Source organism: Anopheles ziemanni, chromosome 2, assembly GCF_943734765.1.
Source record: "Anopheles ziemanni chromosome 2, idAnoZiCoDA_A2_x.2, whole genome shotgun sequence".
Lineage (NCBI taxonomy): Eukaryota > Metazoa > Arthropoda > Insecta > Diptera > Culicidae > Anopheles > Anopheles ziemanni.
This window is the reverse complement of record NC_080705.1, coordinates 58,738,350-58,758,382: the sequence shown is the minus strand read 5'-3', so window position 1 is coordinate 58,758,382 and position 20,033 is coordinate 58,738,350. Positions and strand designations below refer to the sequence as shown.

Here is a 20,033-nt window from a genome sequence, read left to right as displayed (position 1 = left end):
AGTCGTAGGACCGTGTTTTTTCGTTTTTCACACGAACGAGAAAACCCGGGGCCCCGCTGTGTGGCCGGTACGCCGCGGTTTTTCAGGACAAATCTTCACTCACTCTACACTTCACGCAACGAGCGCCGTTCTGCCTCCGACGACGGTATCCGCAAAAGTTGGCCATTTTGAAAAATATGTCCGCCGCTCGCAGAGAAACGGGAGAGATGGTCGAAATGTGTTTCCACTGCGCAGCTATCCTTGTCTCACGCCAGCTCTTGGTATGGGTCACAGGTTTCGCGCGTTGAATCTCACGGTCCTGTTCTTTCGCTAGCGTCCGAACCAGCATCTCACACACATTACTGCAAAGATGCGATTGTTGGAGAGTGTGAGAGAGAATTTGTCTGTTTCGAGAGAAGAAAAAAATTACAACCGCAGACGCGCGCGGTCAATGTTCTTCTTCTCGCCCATTATTTCATGATCGTTTTCTCTGTCCCTCTAACGGGTTGCTAAAATATAGTAAAAAGAGAAAGCAAACTTCAACGGCGGGTAACGCGTCGAATTGGCTAAATATATTTCAAAATAGCATTCCTCAAATGCAATATTTCCACATAACATTTATTTGATATTCACTACTCAGCAGGACACGGATGAGGCATGAAAAATAAATGTGTGTTTATGGTAACGAGTTCCATGATGGTTTCTCCGAGACGCCATTTGAACGCCAGTACAATAGTAGCTGTACCGTTCGCACACTTTTTGAGGCCCAGTTCATATCGAGCGGCTAGAGCGAGACACCATGCAAACGTTGATTACCCGGCGTGCCGTGGTGTTCGTGCGCGCGCATTACCGGTTGACAAGATGTAACACACACACACTGGCTTGGAAAATCCACCAATGTGTTGGAAATGCGGTTCTAATTTACGGACGTCAGAAATCACATGGTGATGTATACGCTATCGGAACATCTGGTAGTATGAGTAAGAGATTAAACAACATTCATTCAAAAATTATCCGGGAGCAAGATTGTATACGGCACCTTACTAACACCATTGCAAAATGCATCCAACCGGTTCGATCCTTCACTTACACCTTCACAGCTTTCAAGGTCACTAAAGCAGAACTGGGTTCAACCAAGATTATTAAGACAATCAACTAAAATATAGTTTTTCAGTTTGAAATTATTCAAATGATATTTATAATATGTACGACTGAGCATTTTGAATTATTATTGAGGTCATGATAGGTTAGCTAACGATCACACGTCAATAAAGGTATTCAAATGATTTTATAAATGTGGGTTTAAAATAGGCAGACCGTTCCGGAACTACTGTGTTTTATACACCAAATTTAATGCCGGCTACAGTTAGTTTTTTTCTATCTGACGAATTTAGTACTGTTTATTGCAAATTTACACTTTTTTTTTGTTTTTGAAAACTTGAGACGGAAATTTACTTTTGCTGGCCATCAAACTGGGTGCACCATTTCAACCAGCAGGAGCTCTCCGAACGTACATCGTGCCATCCGCTGTTGCCCCACTCTAGTTTCGCGTTTCCCAACGGGAACGAGGTTGAGTGTAGTGATGAGAAAACTGAATCTCTACAGGGATTCGAATCTTTCGATTCGAATTCATTCTGAGATCCGGATCTTCGAACCCAAGTCCCAATCCATCATATCATGCGTGCCTACCAAATTTACCGATTTTTCATATTATTTGTTACTTTAACAATTGTACAATCAATGGTTGAATTGATCCAAAGGCTAAATCGAGCTTTTGAAAGGTCCTCAGGATCATCTGGAAAGCTATCGCTATTCGCTCCAAGGGGGAGCTGTTTCATTTCAATTCCGAGGAAAGAGAAAAGAGAATTGAAAATGCTCTCGAAACATCGCAAAATCTCTCTTTCAAAGAATCAAAAGTTATTAACAAATTTGCAATTTTTTGCCTAAATGGCTATTCGAAGTATTGAGTACCTTGTTCCGGTCGAACCGATAGATTTCCGAAGCTTTTCGAAAAATAAACTTTCTCAAAAACTAGACAATATAGAATGATCTATTGTTACACAAAGGTGCGTGTCTTGAGCAGACCTTTCATTTAAGGGGTCACATGTACAAATCGGTTCAGCAGTTGTAAAGTTATTAACAAATTTGTTATTTCAGCAAAAATACCAACCAAGGTTTCTGCACCTACGCCTCAGAATTTCATAAACTAAGAACTACGGAAGAGCGTTTGTTGCACAGAGTTATCAGTCTTTAAAAGACCTTTCATTTGAGGGGTCTGGCGCTAAAATTGGCCAAGCCACTAAAAAGTTATTGAGAAATTAGTTGCTTTAGCCATTATTTACAGTTGTGACCAAGGTTTTTGAAGCTTGTTGATGCCAGTTTGGCGCGAGTTTCGTACGTAGTGGTGGGTAAACCAAATCCCCAAATCCGAATCCCAATCCAAGAAACAGTCGGAACAGTTTAAGTACCGTACAGTCTGTTCCCGAGTTACGCGGATAATGGGGACCAGGGAAATCCGCGTATCTCGAATTTCCGCGTATCTCGAATATTGCTTGACACATAGTTTATACTAGGAGTTAAGAGATCGAGCTCTTGTGTACATGTATCATAGAATATTCAAAATTTTTCTTTGTTCATTAATATGAATGCAATGCAAGCGTATTCAAACAACATAAATTACAACAAACGAAATAAAATGCGTAAGTTATGCAAATGTGTAATTTACATATTTATTCGTGTGGTTGTACATCTCAGGAATTTAAATCGATGTAATAAACCCAATCTACTGTCAAATTATGAAAACCGCGTATCTCCGAATCCGCGTAAGTCGAGAACCGCGTAACTCGAGAACAGACTGTATACTATAAGGGGTTATCATGAAATCGTCGTTTCGTTTTAGCGGTCGCTAAAGGCGCTCATTCGTCGCTAAGGGTGCTCATTTGTTCATTATAATGAACTTTTAGCGACTGAAATGAACAAATGAGCACCTTTAGCGACCGCTAAAACGAAACGACGATTTCATGATAACCCCTATATAGTGCTCAAACCTATTTTGAAAGGCCTGGTACCAACGTATTTGGGGGAAAGGATAGTGGTTGGGTCTGACGTGCATCGGTAACACACTCGTAATGCCGGTGAGCCAAGACTTCCCGGCTATCTGTCTGGGAACGCTCGAAATTCGTTGTTTTTCAAAGAAGTACAATGGTACAACAGGATGCCGAGAGAGATTAAACAAGCGCGAAATCTTAAGCAACCCGTAGACGTTGCGAACTTGTACGCGCGAACAATTTGACAACCAGGCATTGCCTATGTTAAGGAAAGGAAAGGAAGATTTCCTCTTATATCTTCCTTTCCTTTCCTTAACATAGGCAATGCCTGGTTGTCAAATTGTTCGCACGTACAAGTTCGCAACGTCTACGGGTTGCTTTAGGGAGTTCAAACGCCTATGCGCCGTATTCATGAAGAAGGTTGTCAGACGCTGTGCTTACAATGTATTTAGTAAATGTTGTAGTTTTTGAGCCCGTAGTATTGCATTTGTCAACATGGTCTTTGACTATGATGATGATGAGTAAAAAAATGAACAGGGACTTTTTATTTTTATTATTTAATTTAACTGAATAGAATTAATGAGTCTACATAGTTTTGAGACACGCGCGCGTAAACGAGGACAATTAGTGGTCATGGCTGTACGGAAAGAACTAATAGTATCTACACATCTCGCTGTAGTTGGGTCCCTTTCTGTTCTTGATAGTGGCACCACATTATCAACCAACTTTAATTGGCGGTGGGAACTACAAACAGAGCCAAAATATTCTCTTACACTACGGAAAGTGGTGCCTCGTTAACCTTGGGGGACTCGGCGATTTACCTTTCGAGGTGATTGCTCGGGGCCGTTGTATGGAAGGAACGAGATCAGGTCCCGTAAGTAGTAGGGTTCCACCACACTCTCAATCATAGATAGCTGGCGGTGTTAACCAAAACTGTGCGAACATACCTGCCCTACTCCAAGGTGTATAAATTAGAAGGTGAAGTCGTCCAGTGTGAAATGACATTTCATGACTTGACATAACACTTCTGGGGTATTCATATGGGTTTTGAGGGGGGGGTATCGGAAAAGGATTAGGCTTTTGACATAACTCTTCTCAAATATGGCACCCCTTCCAAAGCGACATAAAGTCACCTTCTATATTTATACACCTTGCCCTACTCCGGAAAGTGGTCCCCTTTTGCTAGTTGGGAAATCTAAGATGTACCTCCTTGTGCAATCGATGGCGACCGTTGTATGAATGGAGCAGAGTTGGATACGATTGTTCTGGAGAGTACCCAACCAGCCTGGGATGGGTTCTTTTTAAAAATTGAGCATGCCAGAGAAAACTCCATACAAAAAAAACCAGCTCTCTCGGACTTAGCCGATTTTTGCGATGCCACCCTCGATGATTGCCGTGCGCAGATGCCGCGATAGTGGCGAAGACCCGTCGCTCGCGGACTTAGCCAAATTTTTCGATCCCACTCTCGAATTTTTGGATGGAGAGATCTTATTTGGGTGATCGAACGCGCGCACCCTGCATTGCGCTCGCTCCCGTACACGAGGAGCGCACCGAGCTCAACATTTTCCATTGCGGCACATCGCGTTGTGCGTTTGTCTCAGTCACTGCGTGCATCCGTCGCTGCGTGCATCCGTCGCTGCGTGCTCCGTCGCTTCAAGTATGAGCTTGCATTTCTCCATTAGAACGATGGAGACGTGAATATTTTTTACTCCTTCGCTGCGTTCATCACATGCGTAGAGCGATTTTGCCAGATCGACGTAAACAAAGCAACACGGTAAGTTCGCTAAAGTTTTTCGGCGATAATTACATATAATTTTTACATTTCATCTATTGTAGGGTAGTATATCTGGTATTCAATCAACTATCAACTATTCAACCTACGATTCTAGCTAGTTGGAGACATCTTTTTACGCAGAATGATAAGTTCCGGAGCAACGCACCTGACCGATAGAAGCTGAGCAAAAAACTTCCTCAACTGTAAGCTCTGCAGTGAAGTGTGTATATTTCATACGAAATAGTTTATTGTACAGTGTGTATGCTGTTCTTGATGGATCATCGATGTTAACTTAGTGTTCAGTGTTATTGGATTCACAAGAAATCGAGAAATAAAAAGATGAAAACGCAACAACAAACTTCGTCCAGTGTATTCATTCGCGCAAGGGCTGTGACGTCACAGCCGCGCGTAGAAGCGAAAGAAAAATCTCTCGGAAGTAACTCTCGGGTCTGGGGCTCTCGCGCGCTCACCTCTCAAAAATTGCACGGATGCAGCTGCTATTGTCACAACTATCCGTTGAACGGATAACCCTCGGTTTTTGAACGGATATCAACTCATCGCGAGGTTAAAGCACGCAAAAGGTTATTTGGGTAATGCCCCAATGCCCCCTCTCGTTTGGTGATTTATATTTAATATCGTAAGATACTTTCGTCCAAAGTGATTACTATCCAGGTGGGTTCATCCCGAACAAATCGCCTTGATTTTTTTAAAAAAATAAAGGAAAAATTTGACAATCGTTCCGAGTTTTGTTTATGTTTACAATTTGCCAGTTGTTGTTTCCAAAGTTCTTTCCGATAGCGTAAGAATGCCGTATTAATCCTGTTCAGCTGTTTTTTGCAAAATAACTCATGGAATGGGAAAAAATGCGATATAATGACGATATTGTCGTGTTAACAAACACGTTTCGTGTAGCATTGTAGCAACAAAGTGTTAACATATGTGCCTTTGGACGACCTAACCGCTTTACCCATCTCGTCCAACCTCATTTACTAGATGACTTTGCAATATATCGTTGATGGAATTGTGTCCTCAGTAAAGTTGTGGCTAATGAGGGCAGAGTCTTCCAGTAACCGTATCAACTGGAAACAGCAGCTTGCTAACGCGTCGTAATCCTTTTGTTGGTAAACAAAACCAGGAACGATTGTCAAAAATTAATTTCAAAATGGCTGCCACGACCAGGCCTTTGAGCTCACCTCCCTTAGGACCCACCTTGCTTTCGTCCCTCTCAAACCAATGTAGGGGTAAGCGGTGGGACTTATCATCATCATCATCATCATGTAAACAAATCAATGTCGGTCTGGAAATTGTGTATCCTAATCTAAATCCACAGAATCCGATTCAGAATCCGGTAAAAATGGTCTGGTCCTGATGAAATGGGTTTGCTTGGGTAGAACAACTCGGATAATGGACATTCTACTGTATTTGTTTGTAAAAAATATGTTCCAGGAATTTTTCTAGAGCCTAACTTGCAAATTGCGCAAAAAAAACTATCCATTGAGTGATGGATCCATTGATGTCCATTGGACATTCTACCCAGCGTTCGATTTGAGTAAACTTAAATCAATTACATTGTCTCTAGATCGACAAGTTATGTGACTAATTCAACTTAAATCATTGTGAGTCGATTCAAACTGTTTAGGATCAAGTCAGAATCGAATCAAATAGAGTCCCAAACCAATCAAATCTGATTCCAATCCTAATCGAATCAAATCCTTACTCGGGGTCCACACTGCAGCGCGACGTCCCGTTTCAAAAGTAGCCCAGTTTCGGCAGAACAATCGCGCAAGCCAAGCGCGACAGAGGTAGGAGAGTATGTGGAAATATGTATCACATTGGGGCGCAAACTCGGCTAAAATTTTTTATTGAATTTTGAGGTAGTAATGCATGATATTTGTTTAGCTACGTATTTTATGCACCCTGAGTGAGTTAGGCGCTTCCACATTTGAAATTCACTAAGAAAACAAACTTAAACAAACAACGACGATATTTTGGCCCGCCGTAGGAAGTATATATTTCCACATCATCTCCTACTTGTTGAAGAGCAGTAGTTTGTTTACGTTTCGGCACCCGAAAACACTTTGGTAAAAATATCAATTAAAACGGAGTTTAATAACTGAATTACATTTGTGAAGGCTAGAAATAACTGATAAAACGAAATATCCGATGTTTCGTGAAGAATATTGCTCGTTTTGTTCGCGTTTGTGATTCGGCTTGTTTACGTTTTGTCCTGCTGTCGGTTTGTTTTCGTTTCGAATTGACATTTGACAAGAGCTAGCGCGACGTCGCGTTTTTCGCTCTTTCTACAATAGCGCAATTTGTGCGACATTTTTTTTTTGTATGTTGACATGTTTTTCGTGACGGGACGTCGCGCTGTAGTGTGGACTCCGAGTTAGAGTCCGTCAGATACGATTCGAATCTTTAGAATCTGTCAAATGGGATTCGAATCTTTAGAATACGTCTAGGGATCGAATCTTCGAATCTTCCGAATCCCGATTCTGCCAACACTACTACACTTAACGAGTGATTTTAGCGGCACCGCGCTTCAATTAGAAAAGTAGCTACCTGATTCGAGTAATTTACAATGGCAAACAACGCGCAATAGTGTTCAAAACTAACATCATACCCTTCGTTTGTAGGCCACCTAGCGTTAGCGACGTTTTCTGCGCGCAGAGTGCCTTAGCAGCTACACTTCGGCAAGCGATTTTAGTGAGGGACGCTACCTGCTACCAGAGACAGATAAAAAAAATGGCGGACAATCAAGACGCTGAGATGAACGGTATGGAAAGTGAGGATAATCAACATACCATGGACAGTGACACAAATGGTGGAGGTGGCGGCGGCTCCGATGGCCAGAACGGTCGCGATGACGACCGGAAGCTGTTCGTCGGCGGGCTGAGCTGGGAAACGTCCGACAAGGAGTTGCGCGAACACTTCGGCCAGTACGGCGAGATTGAGAGCATAAATGTGAAAACCGACCCGAACACCGGCCGGTCGAGGGGCTTCGCGTTCATCGTGTACAAGAGCGCCGCCTCGATCGACAAAGTGGTGGCCGTATCCGAGCACATTCTCAACAACAAGAAGGTCGATCCGAAGCGGGCAAAGGCACGCCACGGTAAAATATTCGTCGGCGGTCTTACCTCCGACATCAGCGACGACGAGATTCGCTCGTTCTTCGGCCAGTTTGGCAACATCGTCGAGGTGGAGCTGCCGTTCGACAAGCAGAAGAATCAACGCAAAGGATTCTGTTTTATTACCTACGACTCGATGCAGGTGGTGAACGACCTGCTGAAAACGCCGAAGCAGACCATCGCCGGCAAGGAGGTGGATGTGAAGAAGGCGACCCCGAAGGCGGACAACATGATGGGCGGCGTTGGCGGCGGCCCGATGGGTATGGGCGGCCGGGGCGGTGGTGGCATGCGCGGAGGCGGTGGTCCATCGCGAGGCATGCGCGGTGGTCGTGGCGGAGGGAAAGGATTCGGCCAGGGATGGGGTGGCGGCCAGGGCGGATACGGGGGTGGTGGATTCGATGGCGGATACGGAGGCTACGGTCAGGGCGGTTACGGAGGTGGTGGTGGTGGGTTCGCCAACGACTACGGGTACGGAGGATTTGACGGGGGCTATATGAACGGTGGCCGTGCCGGAGGCGGTGGTGGCGGCCGGGGAGGCGGCGGTAAGGGCTTCGGTTCTTACGGTGGAGGTGGTGGCAAGCAGCGAGGAGGTGGCGGTGGTGGGGGCGATCGTCAGACGCGCCACACGCCGTACTAGAGCGCGCTAACAAATTCTTCCCACCTGAAAGCAGCAAAATCTGGAGCCCGAAACCCGGTTCCCTTTTCTACGCGCATTTTCCGTTTTCCCATAACGTTAAGAAAATAAACAGATACCATACACACATCAATTGAACTCACCTTTTTCATGTCACTCAATCTCAGAGTTAGCTTTTCTTCATTGCAACTTGTTTCGCACGCGTTAAGGGCCAACGGTTCGGTTTCTCCCTTGAATTACTTAAATTCGCCAAGATAACGGAGCGTTATTTTTGTTTGTATTTTTTTTTTTATTCGTCCAGGTATTCGCAATTATGCCTATCAAATAATAATTACAGAGTAGAATAATATATTAATCATAATAATTACATAAAAAGAAACGACTGTATGGATATTTTAAAGTGTAAAATGGACAATGATAATGAAAATAGAGACATGAGTCAAGAAATGGGATTGTGTGTATGAGCGTGCGTTTTTGTGTTGCTTTTGCGTTGATGTTACAATATTCTCTCTTATCGTTGCAGCAGTTCAACAATCAATTAACAATTCATCATCCAATTTAATAAAGTATCTTATCTATATCCTAAGAACAACAAGCCTGTAGTAGGACCATTTTGCGGAGCTCTTGTTGTATCCCATAATGAGCCACATGAGGGCGGTTTTCTTAATTTTAAGCAAGGAAACGGCGAACTAATCTCAAATAAGAATGAACGGGAAATAGCGATGAAGTAAAAGTAAAATAAAACAAACGCTGATAGCGAGATCGATATTTTAAACGTCCGACACTTCACTGAGCATATTTTTTACATGTTTGTTTTTCCCAAAAAAATACTACTGGCTCGTTTCTTGCCTACCTAAAAGCTTGTGTCTGATCGTTTCCGAAATGAAGTTAAACATGTTTCAATGGTTTATGATTGTTGTGCTCGCTTGTGGATTATATTCTGTGGAGTACGAGGCTTGAGGCGGCTGTACATGGGTTTTTAATGCTCGGATTCTTATGATTTGATACATGAATATAAGCCTTCAAAAAATGTATTGCCATCGGCTACGTTGGTTTGCTCCCAGCAGTTTATGCTACACTTTCCCCTCGCGAAAAATGCTCCGGGAATCTACTCTAATTTTCTTTCGATGTTTTTTCGAGTCATTTTCCACGAACCGTAGACGCGAATGATCATGGAAGAGTGATTTCCGATTTTCAGCTTCAAGACGTTTATTATTATCCTTATTTGTTTTCCCGCACAACCCTTCAATTGAATCAAACAAAAGGAAACCAAAATTCTGCATTATTGCCATCTACCCTACATTATTCCAACAAATTAATATTGTCATCCGTACTTACTCCTTTCTAACGCGGGCCTGCTCGCTTAATATCCTGTGCTTCTTCCTTATCAGTTTTGTGAATATCGAGGAGTTTGGCATTGGATATGGATGTTGATTGGGGGAACTATTAACCAGAAGCAGATTCTGTGTGTCCCATCTTCAAGTGCGTGCAAAAAAAAAACACAAAGAAAGAACCGTAATCACCACGACACACCTCTTATTTTCTACTCAAAAACACGCCGTACTTTTTTCGTTGTTCAGCGGCATGAGTTGTTTTTTTATTTAAATTAACACATTCATTTTCTTGTCCTAAGGATAAAAAGTGTACAGACGATGAATAAAAAAGAGAGATAGTAATAAAACAAAATTAAATAGCAAATCGGCAATTGTAACGCCCTCAAATTGAAAGAAAAAAAACAGGCGAGCTTCGGGTGGTCGGAAGAAAGAAATCCTACAAATGCAAGATATGTGCCCTAGGGGGATGGATGGGGTTAAATAGTTTCCGGAACATGGGTCCGCTTCAGCTAGGCGACATTTAATAATTAAGAATACAAGACAATGGGACATGTGCAGTGTGGTGTTTACGGAGGGGTTGGAAAAACAGTCGCATAACGGCAAGGTCCTTACAACCCCGTCAGACCGCTTCCTCTTTAGCCACCCTGATTCCACCAGTCTCTCTGTGGCTCTGTGCGTTGGGAGATACGCAGTAGTAAGCTCGTGAAATCTTTCCGATTCTCTCCCTGCTTGCTTCAGGTTCCGATGGTGCGAACCACCCTTTGCGACTGCACACTACAAACTGCGAACTAAACTAAACTTTAAACCCTACGGCAGAATATTACACCGAATCGTGGCTGCCTGCGCATGGGGAGGGGAACGGGGAACGGTAGGAGGGTGCCTTCTTTCCAGCCGCTTCTGTTGCTTTCTCCCTGTTCCGTGATTCCCTTCATCAAATCGAATGCCGCATCGCAAATCGAAGGATGTTTCACATGTTTCGCTAAACACTAGTCAACAGCCGTGCATGTGTGTAATGCATTTCCCTTTCTTATCGTTTCTCTTTCTCTTGTTTGCTTGCTTCGCCCCGTTGGTCTGTCGATAGGAAGAAGAGGAGATCAGCATTTCGACATCCGAATGGCCATCGTTATCATTATCCGGGTGCATGGTCCATAAACCGTGCGTGATCCATCCCAGCGCGCCTTACATCCTGTGGAGTGGCGGCTCGTTTCGAAACAAATGGGTCCGACACACACTCACACACTCATCGGGAATGGGTCTTTTCCGTTGGTCGCTCCCGGGGTTTGTGTATTATCGGCTGAGTTTACTGATGACTCGGATGAGGGCACCGTTCTCATCCTTAAGGCGCTGGTTTTCCGTTTCGAGGGCCTCCAGAAGCTGCACGATGGGAAAGAGAAAAACCAAAACAAAACAAACAACGAGTTAGATCAAAGCAATCAAGGGCAGCGCTGTAAAATGGATAAACGCTCGAAGAAATCGAGTCGAGGGCACACTAAGTACAAGCACACGACATTTCTGCTACTACAGCTGACCATAGAACATTGCAGCGAGAAGAGTTTTCGTTGCTTCCTACAACGATAAACATCGCTTTTAAATAAAGCCGAAAACGTGTTGTTAGTAGATGGAAACGTGGTGAAAGTACTACACACAACACTCTTTTGTTGAAGGCACACCGGAAAGACAGAAGAAAAAGAGACCAATGTACAAAGCTGTAACAAAATAACTGTTTGCAACAAATTATTATTTTTTAGTAGAAACAAAAGTGCCTACAAGTAGAGCAAAATAGATAAGAACAGATATAGAGATAGAGCGAGAAAACGAGGAAAGACCACTCCATTGGAAAATATGCTTTGATTTTTAGAAGTGTCTATAGTTGTGTGAAGAACACCGTTAAATTGTGCGTGTGATTGTTTGACCGCGTGTCACCGTGTAGAACTGTGGAATATTCCCTCAGCCTTTAATTTCGGCAATTTCAACAACAATGGAGTGGATCTTTGGGGGAAATATTTGCAAACGAAAAATGTAGAGTGATAATATTGGAGAAAAAACCTTTGGCAACAACAGTAACAACAAAACTCAACAACATGGTATGAAACAAGGACTTGTTACAATCCTATCGTAGCAAACAACAACTCATTGTTTGTAACGGAGAGCCTGCAAGTAATAGGACCCCGACCTAAAGTTTGTGGGCCTTAAGAACCAAACAAAGAAACTGATGGGGATTTAAAACGAAGCAAGCCGAAGATATATTTCTACAACTGGTGAGATCGAGAAGAAACATCTATTAAAGTACAATGATTAAATCAAGGCACGTTATTCAAATGTAACAACTGTAACCATAGCAACAGCAACACAAATGAGATGTGAAGAAGTGGTGAAAATAGAAGGCAATGCGTATCGAAAGTGGTTGATAGTGAAAGATGAGTTTAGTCTAATGGTGAGAATGACACAAAGATTAACATATCACATCAGCAATGGGGAAAAGGGGGGAACAAAATAAAAGTACGTAATCGATCGGTAAACATTAAAAGAAACACATTCCAGCACAAAAAGGTTAGCGGCAGTGTATAGTATTGGTGTTAGGACGAACAATAAAATCTCGGAATAATTTCAGACTGATTTCAACGAAAGTTCTGTTCAGCAATTAAATAATTAGGGTGGTGGTGGTGTAAGGAAACGAGAACAATCTTCGTACTGTGAATCTGTGCCAGTAGGAAACAAAATTGTGATCGAACAACGAGAAATGCACGCGATGTGGTATATTAAGGATGTGCCAAAAGGAAAGAATAAAAGAAAAAAAAAAATACACACAGTAAACAAACAAGTTATCAAACTGCACTCTTGCGTGGACACACCGACACTCACACACGAACATAACACCACGAGCATAGCGCATTGATCAGCATACCGAAAACATAGAGTGGTGGATCATCAGCGTTCAGTAGTGACGTGTTGGCGCGCACGCGACGGGAAGGACTCGTCAATTCCCCCTCCTTCGCCTATCTCCCCCGTAATCCCCGTAAACATTTGTCCGTGTGTGTGTGTGTGCCTGTGTGAGAGCATGTGCTTTTGGCCACGTCTCGTCCTCGTTCCTTGGCTCAACAACGTGTGTGTCTCGGTTGGGTTGGTTGGGGGGAGGATCGTTGACGGTTGTTGGTGGTGATGATAGGTTGTTGGAATTTTTCTTTTTTTTTTTGCTATTTGTTGGAGTGGTGACGGTGATAGTGGACGAGGTCATATGCTTGTGGTTGGTTTAGGTGAAGCACTTTTCCAGCTGGAACTCACACCGTACTCTCGTCGATCGGGCGAAGGAATATTTGAGGTGTAAAAACAAACCAGAAATGGCGCTCGCTTGCTCGTGGTAACAACAAAAAGAACAAAATCTCCCTCTGGCCCCTTTTCACTGGGCACACAAACAAAAAAGTCCGTGGAAAGAATGATACAACTCCCCCAAGGGTTTCGATTAATCTAGTTCTATTTAACTATTTCAATATGACAAAAACACAATTCGAAAATGACACGATTTCCGATAACAGTAGCATACACGTACGCGAATGCATTCCGATCGATTGCATTATATTATTGCTAGCTGTATTCCTCCTTTTCTTTATCGGTAACGCTTTTTTTTAAAGCTTCCTACTGGATCCGGGAGCCGAACGGTGTGTTGCAAAGATCAATAAGTGAATATTTTAATGTTAATATAATTCAATATTATAAGTGATTTGCTTTTCTAACCCTATCTGAGGATACAGGAAGCACGCCACCCCGCTGCCATTTGATATGGAGCAATGGTTTAGCGTGTATTTGAATACATTTATTTTTCTTTAACTATTTTATTTCCTTGCCGATATCATGTTTGCGGTTTGAAACCAAATGGGGAAAAAATTAACAATACAAAAAATCTTTTTGGCACAGAGATTCTACTCCGCGTTCTGTTGCCAAACCCCGTCACCAAATGCCCTCTTTCTTCCAGGATAATAGAATAATGCTACGCTCCCGATTCGGATCGAACTCAAGATTGGTTGCCTATTGCTTATTGGCATTGCTTTGGAGCTGGTTCTGCGCCGAAGTGGTAAGCTTGGAGACGACACGTGTCAGGGCACGATTTTCGGCCCGCAGCCGCTCATTCTCGGTTTTATACTTTTGCAGCAGCTGAGCATTCGAATGGTTGTTATTTACACCATAATATGGAGAAAGCGGAGTGGATATAGTTCGGGGCACAAGGATCGGATTTTGTGCGTGTGCATTGTCGGTGACGTTTTATTTACCACAACACAAGGTACGAACGACGAATGAGAACGAGCGAGGATCAACCCAATCGGTGGGGGGGTACGACGTTGTGGATACGTTTGTCGAAGAAATTAGAGATTTATTCAAGAACGCGATTAAAAAAGAGAGAGAGAAAAAGAGAAGAGATAAAGATAGAGAAAAAGAGATCATGAAACAATCGACCGATCGTTAATAATATTAATTAGGCTGTATGATATGTTGGTTTTGTTTTACAGAAACAAATACTACGTTTTATTCGGTTTATTCGGAGATATGCTATTGCCGAACGGTGTAATAATTCATGAAGTTCGACATCAAATGATCACTTTCAAAACCATTAAACAAATAATAAAATAAAACAGAAAACTCAAGACAAACGACAAATGGAAAACACTAACTGGAGGGAATACGAGAAACGAGATGAGATGAACGTGTAGGAAAAAAAGAGGACGAACAGGAGAATCAACAATAGACAGGTAAGACCAATGAAATGATGTAGTTGAAAATATTTAAAAACGAAACGTTACACGTGTATGATGTTTTATGTGAGTTTCATGTTATTTAAGTGTATGCATTGAGTGTGTTCATTGTGTATGCATTGAGCATGGTGCAGTGTTCTCGCGTCCCGATTATGGATAGCAAACGAACTACATCCTACCGTTGGATTTCTCGAACTGTGGTGGGGATGTAGTGTGTGTATGTGTTTCTATTTGCTGTTCTGGTTATCTAAAGAAAAATCGATTTGGTGCCGTGTGCTCGCTACTTGTGTACCATTGAAAGCCACATTGTGCCAATTGGGTGCCAAATATCCGCCTACGGTTTGATTTAAGGTTTCAAATTTCTATTGTATTTCATTGCTACACATTGAACTACGGACACACATCCACACAACAGCGAACTTTGGAACGGGACAAAACATTAAGATCGGTACAACGGACTCACAACAAAACGGTTCTTCCGTCGATCGTGATCTTTCCAGCGGTGTTTTGAGCGGAGTTAGAATGGGTTAGAGGGAACGGAGCGGAACGGATCTCTTCAGGTACGTTATGAGTTAGTAAAAAAGAAGAATATAGAGCAGAAAAAAGCCAAAAGGACCTTTTTTTTGCGAACGTTAAAAGAACGGTTACGTTTAATGCCATCAGCATAGCGATGAAAAAGTTTGTCGTAATCGTACGACTTATTACTTTCAAAAGCAGCCAAGTTAGAAGAAAAGGTCAGATAGGTGAACTCCTTCTAGTGAGTCACTGTTGGTTCTAGTTGTATGAATTGTATTTGTTGTTGCTGTTTCTACTGTTATTGTTGTAGTTTTTGTTGTTGCTGTGGTTACTCTGGTGGTTTATGTTAGTATGCGTTTTGGGTTTATTAAATTACTGTTTGTTGCAAAAGTGAATTGCGGAGATTAAATAAACAAAAAAAAAACAACATAACAAGACTTGAATCGTTTTACTTTAGAAACAAAAATCGGCAGAAGCGCAAAGAAAAACTATAACAGATTATCATTTGCGAAATGTTAATTAAGTAATGGTCTCGATCGAGTAAAGACACACAAAGGAAAAGAAAATAAATCGAAAGAAGGACTACAAGTGTGAACAAAATAAGAACAAATAAGAGACATCTGACTCGAAAACAGTATATAAAAAAAAAAGACATACAAAAACAAATCCATACAAGAGAAAAAAACACAATGAGGATATGAGAGTAAAACATAAATTCGCCAAAACAACCTTTCGACTTGAAAATAAAAGAAAAGTTCACTTGATCGAAAATTTGAACAACAGATGGTTGTTTTTTGTTTTTTGTTTTATTGAGTGTGTTCATTGTGTATGCATTGAGCATGGTGCAGTGTTCTCGCGTCCCGATTATGGATAGCAAACGAACTACATCCTACCGTTGGATTTCTCGAACTGTGGTGGGGATGTAGTGTGTGTATGTGTTTCTATTTGCTGTTCTGGTTATCTAAAGAAAAATCGATTTGGTGCCGTGTGCTCGCTACTTGTGTACCATTGAAAGCCACATTGTGCCAATTGGGTGCCAAATATCCGCCTACGGTTTGATTTAAGGTTTCAAATTTCTATTGTATTTCATTGCTACACATTGAACTACGGACACACATCCACACAACAGCGAACTTTGGAACGGGACAAAACATTAAGATCGGTACAACGGACTCACAACAAAACGGTTCTTCCGTCGATCGTGATCTTTCCAGCGGTGTTTTGAGCGGAGTTAGAATGGGTTAGAGGGAACGGAGCGGAACGGATCTCTTCAGGTACGTTATGAGTTAGTAAAAAAGAAGAATATAGAGCAGAAAAAAGCCAAAAGGACCTTTTTTTTGCGAACGTTAAAAGAACGGTTACGTTTAATGCCATCAGCATAGCGATGAAAAAGTTTGTCGTAATCGTACGACTTATTACTTTCAAAAGCAGCCAAGTTAGAAGAAAAGGTCAGATAGGTGAACTCCTTCTAGTGAGTCACTGTTGGTTCTAGTTGTATGAATTGTATTTGTTGTTGCTGTTTCTACTGTTATTGTTGTAGTTTTTGTTGTTGCTGTGGTTACTCTGGTGGTTTATGTTAGTATGCGTTTTGGGTTTATTAAATTACTGTTTGTTGCAAAAGTGAATTGCGGAGATTAAATAAACAAAAAAAAAACAACATAACAAGACTTGAATCGTTTTACTTTAGAAACAAAAATCGGCAGAAGCGCAAAGAAAAACTATAACAGATTATCATTTGCGAAATGTTAATTAAGTAATGGTCTCGATCGAGTAAAGACACACAAAGGAAAAGAAAATAAATCGAAAGAAGGACTACAAGTGTGAACAAAATAAGAACAAATAAGAGACATCTGACTCGAAAACAGTATATAAAAAAAAAGACATACAAAAACAAATCCATACAAGAGAAAAAAACACAATGAGGATATGAGAGTAAAACATAAATTCGCCAAAACAACCTTTCGACTTGAAAATAAAAGAAAAGTTCACTTGATCGAAAATTTGAACAACAGATGGTTGTTTTTTGTTTTTTGTTAAGAACTACACAAGAAACAGATTTGAACAAATGGAATTAAATGATAGAAAAACTAGTAGAAACCGAAGAGGGGAAAATAGTCAGCAAACAAGTGTAGCTCAACATTACCTTTAGCTCCTCCTCCATCTCGGACATCTTCCGCTCCATGGCGCGTCGTTCGCGTTTCTCCAGCTCGGACAGTGAGTTGTTTTTGGTGGTCTAAAATATGGGACCAGTTGTTTTTTGCTTCAGTAATTGTTTGTCAAAGTCAATATAAGACCTTCCAGGGAACTTACCGCTGTAGTAAATCGATCGAGGGCTGCCTTAAGCGTTACCACCTCCTCGTCCTTCTTTCTTAGAGCGATCTTAAGCTTTTCATTGTCGGCCCTGGAAAAGGAATGACAATGTGAATGATGCTGCAACGCTTTTTTCCATTCGGTTACCACTTTTCATACTTTTCCTGTTCGTAGAGAGCTTTGTAGTCGATGAAATCGCCCCCATTTTCCCGCGACGAGTCCTGCTGCTGGTTGCTGGCGGTATCCAACTCCGATGCGGTCGAACCGACGCGCGATCGTCCCCGTTCTGAGCCAGTCTGTGAGAAGAATGGGAAGGAAGGCATAAGAGTAAATAAACAGAGAGAACGATGATCAGCTTACGATTATTTTAAAAGCATAAAGGTAACTCAATCCGGAATAATTATGTTGCTTCTAGGTTCCACCCAGTCTTACTTCATATCCCTCGCTTTGCACGGACGTGGTACTGTACGATCGCGCCAAGGAACTGTTCGACGGATAGTTGGACAACGTAGCCGCGCTGGCGGCTTGGGACGCCCTTGTCCTACTGCGACTGCGTCGCTCGTGGTCACGCAACGACTGACTCCTGCCAACGCCACCGGATGCCGCATGATGATGGTGGTGGTAAGCACTGCTGCTGCCGGAACTGGCCGACGGTACGTATCCGTTTAGGCTTGTGTTTGAAGCCGACAGTCCGTTGCTTGAGAGGTGATGGTGTCGCTTCAACCCGGATAGACTCAGGCTCGCCGTAGTGATGCCATTGTCGTAGCTAGTGTATGGACTGACGTAGCGATCCTTGTACGACGAGGCGGCCGTTGAACCTGCACCGGAAGTGTAGCTTGAACCGCCACTACCACCGTACCGATCTTTATCCTTGTATGGAGACTTATACGCCAGACTGCTGCTGCTTCCACCGTACGAATCCCTCCGCGAGAGGTTCGAGTAGTCAAAGTAGTGGCCGGTACCGTTCGTGCCAGCCCCACTGGCACCCGCTCCACTTCCCAGGAGCGATCTGCTCGATGGGCTGCTCGTACTCCCGTAGGGTGATGAACTGTAGCAGCTGCCACCTGCCAACGGACTACTGCTGGTACCATAGGACCCACTTCCGATGGCGGATGCGCCGGTGTAGGAACGTCCCGCGTAGCTGGAACCAAGCGCCGAGCTTCCCGTCACCCCATTGACGGAAGAGGGTGCGATCGTCCGGGTCAGCGACGAAGCCCGGCGGGTTACGATCGGTTGAACCGTGCGCGATCGTGACCGGAATGACATTTTTGGCTTAACTGGATCGAGAAATACAATCAATCAGTGAATGAGTGGCGTCCCTTTGGTGGTTGCTCCTCGTAACTGCGTCAATTTCGATGCAAACCACGCTAGTAGCGCGTTAACCCGTGGAGAATGGAAGTGTTATTATTGTTTAAGGCTGCCTCAATAAAACAAAAACCACGACGCAAAACGTTGTCCGCTTAACTCGTGCAAAGAACTCCTCTCGTCTCTGGCGTTGGACGGCACCACTTGCCGCGGGAGAAGAAATTTAAAATTAGCGGTTGTGGAAACACCCTCGAGCTCTCTCTCTCCCTTGCCTCCCCCTCAAGGCGCAGTTGCCGCTCGAAAGTTGCTTTGTCGGGAGGAGAGATTTTCTCCACCAACGCGATGGAAAGCGTACTAGAGAATTGGCGGCTGCTTGGCTTCTACAAAACCCATCCCATCTTCGCGCTTTTCTCTGCCGAAACCCAGCCTGAGAGTGTTTTTCCGTCCCGCCTTTCGTGTCTCCTGCGATCGCAGGGTTCCTCCGTCGTTCTCCTGGGTGCTATATTTAGGGATCGTGGTTCCAACGTGCACGAAAACGACGAGCGTTTATTCTTTTTTCTACCCCAGCGAACCATACAAAATCGTCGTGTTCGGCGGTGAGTCTTCCGCTAAACAAGCGTGGAAAACGAACGTTTGAAGCCGACCTTTCCATAACCATTTTCCCCTTCCCGGGTGGTGGAAGCCGTTGGAGAGTAAAAGTGAAATCGACATTTGACATCCCCAAGGGCCGCCACCGCTCTCCTTCCACCGGTTGAAAAACGTGGCAGTTTGACGAAACGACGCCACTCTCTTCACGTGTCGGAACACACACGGAAGTGCACATCAGGAATGTGCAACTCGAATGGAATGCAACCGAAAGCGCTCTTTGACAGACAGACGAGTGTTGGTGGGGAGGAGGTTTGTTTCTTAAGTTTGTTTAAAATTGCAGTTCGTTAAAGCATGCCGAAATGGTTCTGAAGAGATCTCCAATGCTCTCCGACAGATGGTGTCCTATATTCCGTGTTTTATTGCTTTGTTAAATCACCATTTCCGGTGGATGGTTGAATGGTTTACGCTACGCTTAGGAGCAAACAAACGTTATGTTCGTGTCTTGAGTGTAATAAATCTTTCATGAAATAATTCTATCCCCGACGACATTCATTCAACATACTTTTCAACATTCAAACTATCGAAATATCATTTCGACCCATGTTCTCGAAATAATTAAACATATATCTTCAAAAATCTCTGACTCTCACTGGTCATTGGAGGAATAAAAGCA

The 20,033-nt window shown here is 43.0% G+C and overlaps 2 protein-coding genes across 3 annotated transcripts in view; one reads left to right on the top strand and one right to left on the bottom strand.

Moving 5' to 3' along the window:
- The first annotated feature begins 1,533 nt into the window (after positions 1-1,533).
- Positions 1,534-9,014, top strand: LOC131282053 (RNA-binding protein squid-like). 2 transcript variants are annotated; one of them, XM_058311442.1, is made up of 3 exons: positions 1,534-1,556; positions 7,324-7,354; positions 7,437-9,014. In XM_058311442.1, exon 3 carries the CDS (start codon positions 7,546-7,548, stop codon positions 8,563-8,565), a length of 1,020 nt encoding a protein of 339 aa, XP_058167425.1. In that variant the 5' UTR covers positions 1,534-1,556; positions 7,324-7,354; positions 7,437-7,545; the 3' UTR covers positions 8,566-9,014. The 2 variants fall into 2 exon arrangements, with proteins under 2 accessions (XP_058167425.1, XP_058167424.1); XM_058311441.1 differs by lacking the exon at positions 1,534-1,556 and having other exon boundaries at positions 7,319-7,371.
- A 4,514-nt stretch (positions 9,015-13,528) lies between these two features.
- The window catches only part of LOC131285650 (protein phosphatase 1 regulatory subunit 12C), a 67,996-nt gene continuing 61,491 nt past the window's right edge, over positions 13,529-20,033 (bottom strand). Inside the window, exons 15-18 of the mRNA XM_058314511.1 lie at positions 17,627-17,763; positions 17,468-17,558; positions 17,301-17,390; positions 13,529-14,045 (exon numbers count right to left, since the gene is read on the bottom strand). Coding sequence (XP_058170494.1) covers positions 13,920-14,045; positions 17,301-17,390; positions 17,468-17,558; positions 17,627-17,763 — 444 coding nt within the window. The 3' untranslated portion in view covers positions 13,529-13,919. The remainder of the gene's footprint in view (positions 14,046-17,300; positions 17,391-17,467; positions 17,559-17,626; positions 17,764-20,033) is intronic.